This window comes from Lutjanus erythropterus, chromosome 12, assembly GCF_056507025.1.
Source record: "Lutjanus erythropterus isolate fLutEry1 chromosome 12, fLutEry1.hap2, whole genome shotgun sequence".
Taxonomy (NCBI): Eukaryota; Metazoa; Chordata; class Actinopteri; order Lutjaniformes; family Lutjanidae; genus Lutjanus; species Lutjanus erythropterus.
In genome coordinates, this window is record NC_139328.1 from 4553137 (window position 1) to 4563285 (window position 10149).

Consider the following 10149-nt stretch of genomic DNA (forward strand, 5'->3'; position numbering starts at 1 on the left):
TGGAAAAAGTAGAATATTACTCTTAATATTACAAGTAAAAGTACAAAGTATTCTTCTAAAAAACTACTCAAAGTTACTTTTTAACCGCTGATGTTAAATACATTATCAGTAGCAACATTCAAAGAAAAGGGATTTTATTCTCATTTCTTTATTTTTTTTCTGTTTTTCTTTTGTCATTTTTTAAGTTTTTAAGATTTTTTAATCAAAAATGGCTCCACCAGACAAAACAATGTTAAATGAGGTGCAATTAATGCTATTTTTATACTATTGATTAAATGTTGTTAAATTCTTAACTGTGATTAATTGATTAATGATTAATCATAGAAATCCTTACTCCAAAACTGTGCAGCTGCAGTGTTTCGTTTTTCATCCTGATTTCATATGTGATTGTTTTTATCGGTCTGTTTCTGATCTGATCATCTTATTGGTTATAAAAATGCAGATGAAAGGTTTGGATATTCATTCAAAAAAATTGTGCTCAGTACTCAATTATGATTTTTAAAAGTAACTAAGTAGATTACATCATGTAATGCACACTTAATTACAAGTAAAAGTACAGACTTCAAAATATCCTCATAAAAGTACCCCAAAAAAATACTTAATTCCATTAACTTGAGTATTTGTAATGAGTTACTTCCACCCCTGCAAACAGGCCAATGAAAATCAGGACATATGGGTAAAAAATTACAGAAAGAAAGAAAGAAAGAAAGAAAGAAAGAAAGAAAGAAAGAAAATTATTTTTTAAAAGCACATGTTGTGTATCTTATAAATTATTGATGATTAATCGGTTAATTTATGTACAACTATTGATGAGGGAAAACGCAAGTAACTGATACTCTGAGTAGTTTTACTCAAGCAGTAAACACAGTACTTTTACATGTAATAGAGTAACGTGTTAGTAATGTAACAGTACTTGAGATATTCATACTCTTTCCACCTCTGCCTGTTTGTGATCAGTTGGCTTAATGACTACAAAAATGCAGATGACAGGTTTGGATATTAATTAAACTTATGCACAGTACAAAAATTGATAAGAGAAGGAACATGTTGACATCACGGTTTGACGTAGAGATGTTTTAAATTGAAGCGGTAGGTGGCGCTGTAGCTCGTATCGACTCTAATTTATCGCCGAAGAAGAAGAAGAAGAAGGAGGCGCGCACGTGTTTCCTGTGTGTTTCCGCTCCGTCCTGCATGTGAAGGAGTCTGTTTGGTAAATATAAATTGGATTTAGTGAGTGAAAAGGTGTAAAAAATGGTCCGTAAATTGAAGTACCACGAGCAGAAGCTGCTGAAGAAGGTGGACTTCATCAACTGGGAGGTGGACAACAACCTGCACGAGGTCAAAGTGTTGAGGAGGTTCCGCATCGAAAAGAGGGAGGACTACACCAAGTAAGAGACAGAAGACAAACTATCAGAGGACATTAATGCTCCGATAGTTTACAATTAAAAAAAACAAATACCTGTTTAATTTGAGTTTTAATGCCTGAAGTTTACTTCCGAAATATAAAGGTTGAAACTCGGAACCAAACATTTCTCTGCTCTTTATTATATACTGTTAGCTAGATATGCTACATAAAATAACACAGTAGTAAATATCAAAGGTTATAAAGCCTGACAGCTGTTTTCAACTGTCAGAATTTTGAAACCTTCAGTTTAATTGTCTAATTTATGTGAACTTGCCCTTTAAATATTAAATAAAAGTACAGAGTATTGAATCAAAATGTTATTAGGGCTGGGCAGTATATTGATATTGTATTGATATCTTGATATTAGAGTGGATATCATCTTAGATTTTGCATATTGTTGTACAGTGATATTCATGACGAGGCTGCTGATATTATTGGTCTGATATTGGCTCGTCACAGCTGTATCGATCTATATCAGTACTGACATCTGGTGTCCTTTATGCACCGAGATAAAACCTTTCTTGTCATATATTTTGCTCTATTTTGTGTTTGTTTTTTAATTCATACTTGTGTATAATTATTAAAAATACTGGTGAAAGTTTACTGTTTCAGTGCCCTGATATCATTTTGGACAACAGAGGTGACAGTTAAACTGAAATGTTCTGCCTCCAGTACATATCCGTGTCAAAAGTGTTTGTCACATGTGAGCGATTGTTGTAAAACATGGATGTTTATGTTTATGTCCATTTCACATTTAGGGCTCAAAGGATACTGGATTTTTGCGGGTGATACCAATATTTGGGAGTAAAGACAAAGCCAATCAAATATTCTTTATACAGGATATTACAGTAAAGTGATGTAATTGCCTGAACTTATCAGACTGTTCTACAATTTGCTTTTACCCACTTAGTCATCACGTCCACGTTACTGGTGATTTTTTTATCAGTAATCACTGTGTGTTCATAGCCATTCTAACAATATTGTTGAAACACTGATTGAAGCATTTGATCAAAAATATTGTGATACTTGATTTTGTTCATATCGCCCCGCCCTACCTCAAGGGTGTCAGCTGACCAGTGACATTAAAATCCAATATCCAATATTTTGTTAGTAGTAATATTGTCTCTTTCTCCTGTGTCTCAGGTACAACAAGCTGAGTCGTAACATCAGAGATTTGGCCCAGAAAATCAGAGACCTGGACGAGAAAGACGGCTTCAGAGCTCAGAGCTCACATCGACTTCTGGAAAAACTGTGAGTTTCACCGCGTGATTTCGTTTGCCTCGACATTATTCTCTGTCTGATAAGATTCAGTCGACACCTTTAGCCTGCTCCACAAAGTGAGATTAGTGGTTTATCCAGCTGCATTTGGGAGCATCTGTTAGTCCATCAGAATAACATGAGGTGACTTGGTATTGATACCTGGAAATATAAACTACACCCTGTATTTTTCACATCACTTTTAACTTTATAACATTCCCCAAAGTGTCATTTTGCGATGTCTCAGAAATTTTACTGCCTTTAAAAGCCAGCAACACTCCTTTATTTAAAAGCTTTAGAAAAATGTGCCAGAGTTGTTTTGAAGTTATTGATTCATTCACTCGTTTTGTTCAAGCTGTGAAGACAAAAAGAAACCATTAAGTGAGCTTGTGTGTCTTCTCTAAAGTGATTTTAATGGCTTTTTGCGACATAGTGCAGCTGAAGGTCGACAAGAAAAGAAGGAGCGAGAGAAGCAGGACAACATGTAGGTCGGCCTCAGGGTGAAATCGAACCCATTTTGCTGCTGAGGCCTCAGTGCAGGAGGTGGACGCTCTACCAAGTGAGCTATAAGGAGAGAGGAAGACATGTTGGGATCACATTATCTTGGCATTTACTTTGTGGGTTTTTTGCAAGTTGTCTCATTCAGTATTACCCCATTTATATTCTTCATATAGTTTAATCTGCAGGGTTTGTCTCACCGTTGAGAAGAAAATCACTCATTTTCTCTTCTTTTTGTGACATCTTGTCCTCTTTAAAACAATCAGCTGTTCTGGGCTGCTCCTGTTCTCCATTCATGCTCATAATGCAGCTTGTTTTAGCCTGGTTTTTTTAGTCAGCATCGACTAGACCAGGATAAATTGTCTTAGTTGAAGTTAATTCAAGCTTAAGCTCAGACTTAGTTTTCACCCTTGATGGATTATCCCTTGTACTATTGAGTGGTGTTTGTTTTCATTTGCTGTGTTGGACTGTTTTGGTTTATCTGTGTTTAAAATCATGATATCACACTGATCATTTTAATGTTTCTTCTCATAAGGTACAGCATCGGTCTCATCCCCACCAAACAGAATCTGTCCCTCACAGAGAAAGTCACAGCTTCTTCGTTCTGCAGGTAAATCATCCCACATATTAGAATCTAATGAAGTCCTTAAATGTGATCATATATCACTAATCTGTTTTCTGTGCGACTCCTGCAGGAGGAGGCTGCCCTGCATCATGTTGAGTCTTCGTATGGCTCAGAACCTGAAGACGGCCATCACCTTCATTGAACAAGGACGTATCCTTCATTACTGCATTATTTATGAGTTTATGTCTTGTATTGTGTCTTTTTTTTGGGGGGGAGGGAAATTTTATGTCTTGAATTTCTTTGTAGTTTTGTCTTCATCCAAAGGTAGAAGTTGTTTTTCAGGACTGTCCTTGACTCGGTCTCAGATGTGCGCGTTGGTCCAGACATCGTCACAGACCCAGCATTTCTAGTCACAAGGTTACTGTCCGTGTTTTGTTTTGTCTGCTCCTAATTTGTTTCTCGAGCCTGACCTCGCCTGCAGAGCTGCCGGAGCTACAAAATGTGACGCAGCGTAGTTGGTAAATAAAAGTTACCAGATCCTGTTGGAAGTGCAGCGAACACGTCTTTCTTATCAACAAAAACTTGAAGTGTTTGCTCTTGTTGTAGAAAAAATGTACTGCCCAGTTTGTTTAAACTGATGTGAGAGTGGATTCAACAGAAACAGTTCCATTCCTCTGTACAATCATTTCATCATTTCTCTCTTATGAGATTAATAAAACAGTTGTGATTGGCCAGACGAGATCCAGGATGGGCTAAGTAATTTCATATTATAGATGCATGTGCAAACACATCTGAAGTGATCAGATATTGACACCATTATTGTGACTTTTTTCTAGAAATTTGGAAGATTTTGTCACTTGGGTGGATTCCTCCAAGATCAAGCAGCATGTCATGAATTATAACGAAGAGGTGAGTCGAGTTTTCAGGATCTGCTCACATATTTTATCCTACGGTCATTGAAATCAAAATGCTGTGGTGGTTTAGTTTAAGAAGAAAGTGACCGTCTGCCGTTTGAATCAGTCATAAAACCTGCATGTGTAATAAAGATGTTAATGCTAATGTGTTGTTTCTTTTTACAGAGGGACGACTTTGATCTGGTGGAATAAGTCTGACATTCATTGATCGCCGTGGAGGACAGGAAATGGACAACAACTGTGCTCCTGTAAACTGTGGAGCAAAAACTCTAAGCTCAGGAGTGAAGAGCCTGAATCTCCTGGTGGTTATTCTGGGAAGAAAATAAGAGCTCCTACCTCCTCAACAAAGTTTCATCAGAGCAGGGACAAGAGTGCCCTTCCAGACTTTATACTGTTCACAGAACTTGTGACTCATCTCACCGTTTGACTCTTAACTTTAATTCTGCTGAGCCACCAGTCACACAGAGTCTCAGCTGTTTCCTCCAGCTGAGTCAAAATGGCCTCCATCACACTGGTACAGAGCAGCTCCCAGAGCTGAGTGGTGCGACTGTTCCCTGTCCTGTTAACTCTGCGTTGTTTCAGCTGCCTTCACAGGGTCAGTGCTGGTTTTTAAAGGGATAATTCAGATTATGTGAGGTAGTTATTACTGATAGTGTATTAGCTACAGTAGATGGCAGTCGGCATGACACCAAGTTGCAGAAGCTCGGCAGTGAACTGCTGTCAACAGGGTCAGCAACAAAAGGTATTTTTTGCCACTTAGAACAGGTCCACCTTCATTTTTCAGTCCCTCTTGAGATTTCGCGGGCTTTTTTGGGGTTTTTGCAGCCTAAAATGCCTGATTTCACAGAAGCTTTTCGAAAAAATTGAGGCATGTTGCAACACAATCGAGGGATCCAGTGAAAATTGCATAAGAAAGTTGTGATTTTTTTTTTCTATCGCAGAAAAGTTGCAGTTTGGACGAAACTGCAGTATTGCACAGAATTCATAGGCATTGGTTGAATTTGTATGAATTGTTGCGATCACAACTTCCTGGAGGGATTGACTATATTCACCCCTTTACCTTTACTTTCAGACACCTTTTTCTGACTGAAATGCTGTTGGGAACAAAATATTGCTCTCTCCAAACTCTGTAGGCGAAATTCATCATTTTACCTCACATGACACAGGAGCTGCTGGTCTAGGAAAGAATGAGTGAGGAAAGGAAAGGGGAGGGAAAGGAAAGGAAAGGGGAGGGAAAGGCAGTAGGGGGACAACATGCAGCAAAGGGCCACAGGCGGGAGACGAACCCACAGCTGCTGCAGAGGACCCACAGCCCTGACACGTGGGACACTCACTCTACCAACAGCGCAACCAGGTCACTGTGACTTTGGTGTTTTTAAAAGTATAGTTCAAAGTCACCAAATTCACCCAATACCACAAAAAAAACTACAGATAAAGGCAGCGTACACCAGCAACTCCTGTGTTCTGCGAGGTAGATTTACAGATTTTGTCTATGGAGTTTGGTTGGTTTGGAAAGAGCGATGTCTGGCCTACATAACAGCAGTTTCCTTCAGAAAACTAAAGCAGTGAAAATAATCTAAATATAACATACACTTGAACTGATACTAATTTTTTTAGGTGGTCCTTATTTAAGTGGCTAAAATACCTTTTCTTGCTGCAGCTGTCCACAGCAGTTCTTTGCTTAGCTTCCATGCTGTTGCTCCTCTCTGCTTCTCTAAACTTGGGGCAGGTTGACTTCAAATAATCCGAACTATCCCTTTAAGTGTGTGCATACTATAAAGAGGACTGTCAGTTCATTATATTAACATGTGTCAAAAATACAGCTGTAAAATAGAAACAACAAATACAATTTGACAAATATTTAATATTTTCAATAGGACTTTGTTATAATGTAAACTTTGTGAACAATAAACATTTTAACACAGTAATTAAGACTTTTTACAAAAACTGTTTCTCTCTAATGCTGAAACTTGGAAAGAAACCCCAATACCAGTGTGTAAACGTCAATTTATCAACACCCTGCTCTTAATATTCCAGTAAACAGAAGGTACATGAGATCACTTACACATGAAGACGTCCCATCACAGACCTATGGCTCAGTTCATACTGTGTACAGAGTGTAAACTCAAAGCTGGATAAAGCATAGAAAGCATCTCTACCTCCTATAGGTTAGACTGTATTTGACCCCTTTAAGGCACCCTGGTATTTCACAAATATAACAGGATCAGTTTAAATTCATAGACACAGCGTCTCAGAGTCCATCAGAGCCACCAGAAGCGCACGTAGACGATGAGTGTGACGAAGAACACGGCCACAGCTGCCACCTTGGCGTACGTGGAGCGAGTGTTTAGGTATTTGGCATCGCTGCGGTACTTCTTCGACATGGTGGACAGGTTGATGGCTTTTGTGTCTAGAGCTGAGGGAGACAGAAATCTAGATGAGATGAATCAGATATTTCCTTATGTGCATTTACATCCGAATCAATTTAGCAGCGATGCCTTTATGCAATCTAAAACATCACAACATCAAAACCTGAACCCTGCTTTCCTTTATTGTTGCGTCTGAAGTCGCGTTTCCACCACAGGAACTGGGATCTTTTGGGGGAACTGCAATTCCACTGCAGGGAATTAAGTTCTGGTGACACTGTTTCACCACTCAAAAAGTCCCTTTTCAGGGGGGATCACTTTCCAAAAGTGGGGGTGGATTTTGAAACACAACCAATTCTGACTGATGAAATACTTGTATTTTATTTTAGCCACTATGCTTCAACATATCAACATGGAGTTACAGAAGAAAGCAACAAAGAGGTCCAGGCCTTACTGAGCGTTTATTCTAAGGATGAAATCCAGTGGGAACTGGACACGGCAAGCTGCAATGATGAGGTATACGTATAAATGTCTTAAAAACTTAGTGTGACTTTTGGTGTTTTAAAGGTTTAAAAACCGATCAAGGCAGCACTAGACCAGAGAAGTAAAATAACTTTCTGTAAATGGAGTCTGGTTGCTTTTAAAAGAGGGATAACAGTTATTTCTGTTTAAACAAAACGTATCTCGTCTCTGTAGGGATCCTTTCCATAATGTTGTCAGACACTTAAAATAAACATCAGAGCCTGTCAGTGGCAAAAACATTTTTGGGGGATGAACTTTGAGGGTTGCTGTTGTTTCAAGGGATTACGTTGCAGCTTAGTTTTACTGCAGCTGGCTTGCTCAATACTGAACAAGTTTTAAAAATTGTTTTTCCCATGAGTCATTTGGACACAAAAACATGGATCCAGGTCAAAAAATATCCAGGCTACGCTTTCAGTAAAACCAAAAGCTATGACATACAGGAAAAGAGTGAAATTTTACATTTTCACAAAGTCAGAATCATCATTCTTGGTATTTTGGCTCTTACGTTTTCTGATTATTATTTTTTTTTTACTTACCTGAGAGAGCTTCTCCTCTTTGCAGAACTTCTTCAATATTTGCCACCATGATCCTCTGGACATCCTGCAGCTCTGTGTTTATGCTGCCCAGGTTCCTCCTGGCCCTGCTGTCAATGTATGACTTCTTTGTTTTCTGGATGTATGTGTCTAGAACAACGTATGTATGATATGAGATCAATCACAGATGTTGTTCTTTCTGTACAAAGCGAAAGGTAATGTTTCTTGAATGTAGCAGGTCACAAACAGTCTTACCAAACTCGATGAAAGAGTACGGCCTCGTCACTGTGGGTACTCTTCTTCCATACTGGTCATGGAACTCACTGTGGAGGTCTTCGAGGTACGCAAAGGCCGACTTTTTGGGAAACGAGGCCTCACAGAGGAACAGGTAGCACACACCCTGTGCTATTATGTAGCTGAAAAACAAGAAACGGGAAACAAATTCAGTCCAACTAAATCTCAATACACCAGAAGTAACGTGATTTATGTTTTAGACTGAATTTCCCCTTTGAGAAAACACTCTTGAGTGAACAGCAACACTCGGCGCTTGTGGTGACTTACTGAAAGTTCATGTCTCCGGCCTCCAGGGTGCAGCGGTCCGGACTCTGAGCGTTCAGTTTACGACACAGCTGCTTGGCTTGACTCTGGTACTGCTGGAGGTCTCTGCCTGACTGATGAACAAAAAACAGGGTGTAGTCAGAACCAGGGCTGAAGATAACAAGTTAACCAATAATTTCACATTTATGTATTTTAAAAATAAGTTAATCTTACTCTGTACACATGGATGATTTAATATTCCACAGCTCTGACCAGGGATGCATGATAAATTTTGGGGCCCATGTTGGTCTGTATCAGTGCCTGCATACATGGGCTGATAAATGTTGGCTATATTAATATCTGAGTTGACAAATTATGTCAAAGCATTCAATTTGATTTCTTAGGCAAAATGTAGTATAAAAGCTTCAGTATGTTTGAAGATTTTGATGGATGTTACCATACAAACTTGAGTCTCAAAAGAGTTTTTGCAGTAATAGTGACGCCAGTTAGATTTGTTTTGGTCACATCTATGAAATATTAAACCATCCATCTTTGCTCACTACATCTTATCCTTTCTTGCCCTCAGGTGTGGAAAAACTACATGTTATATGAACTCTTAAAAATAACGAGAAACAAGTATTAATTGATTATCTGTATCAGCTGAAAAGAAAAAAACCTGTATCATGCGTCCCTGGATTTGCCTGAACCAAATTTAACTTACATCACTATTATAACAAAAACAAAGAACAATTCTGACTCTTCAAATATTCTTTTTTTTCCTTGCAAAGTTCATCCAAAACTTAGACAGTATAATTTAGCTTTTATAAAGCATTTTGCCAAAGAATTCAAGTTCAATGCTTTGACTAATCTGTCAGATCAGATGTTATTATAAATATTATATATTTTGATCGGTTTATATATGCCGATGCCTATATAGACCCATATAGCTGTGACAAGGCAATATTGGGAATGATTGCGCATCTCTAACAAGCTGGAGAATTTAATGGAAAAAATCTTGCTTATTGGCGATGGTAGATGGAGCTTGAATTACATTCATTGTATGAACTAATCACTTAACAAATACTGGACGAACTTTTCATCTACACACAGAACTTTTTTCTTTTTAATTCAGCTAATCTTTGAATAGGTTTTACTTTTATCAACTCTTTTTGGAAACAGTAACCTAACTGCGTACGTTATAATGTGACCTACATTTACAGTTTTATTAAAATAAACCGCTGCTCCACAGATTATGTAGTTACCGAACACACTACTAAGAATAAATAAGGCCTTTAGTCATGTTTTTGGAGGTCCGCTCTTCACCTTTACTAATAATAAGAAAAATAGCAAATTTTTTGAATGGAGTTTGGTGTAGAGTTGTCTTGGCTATATGTGGAAGCTAGCTTTCATTCATACCTGTTCATCCTCCTGTATGGACGCAGCGAGCGGCAGTCCGTCCGCCACACGAGCGATCATCGTCAGTGAAGTCATCCTGCTGGAGGTCAGAAATCGGGGGCGTCGGCTGTCGGTTTTAACTCGCGGAGCGTACTTC

At 38.5% G+C, this 10149-nt stretch overlaps 2 protein-coding genes across 2 annotated transcripts; one reads left to right on the top strand and one right to left on the bottom strand.

Annotated features, from left to right (window-relative positions):
* Positions 1-1140: 1140 nt before the first annotated feature.
* Positions 1141-4883, top strand: imp3 (IMP U3 small nucleolar ribonucleoprotein 3). Its single transcript, XM_084732148.1, has 7 exons — positions 1141-1388; positions 2549-2656; positions 3696-3770; positions 3856-3935; positions 4091-4142; positions 4562-4634; positions 4805-4883. Exons 1-7 carry the CDS (start codon positions 1252-1254, stop codon positions 4829-4831), a joined length of 552 nt encoding a protein of 183 aa, XP_084588274.1. The 5' UTR covers positions 1141-1251; the 3' UTR covers positions 4832-4883.
* A 1600-nt stretch (positions 4884-6483) lies between these two features.
* sec22ba (SEC22 homolog B, vesicle trafficking protein a) lies at positions 6484-10147 on the bottom strand. Its single transcript, XM_084731695.1, has 5 exons — positions 10014-10147; positions 8622-8731; positions 8316-8476; positions 8064-8210; positions 6484-7055 (listed from the first exon to the last, which is right to left on the bottom strand). The coding sequence occupies exons 1-5, from the start codon at positions 10086-10088 to the stop codon at positions 6901-6903; spliced, it is 648 nt and encodes a 215-aa protein (XP_084587821.1). The 5' UTR covers positions 10089-10147; the 3' UTR covers positions 6484-6900.
* Positions 10148-10149: the final 2 nt, after the last annotated feature.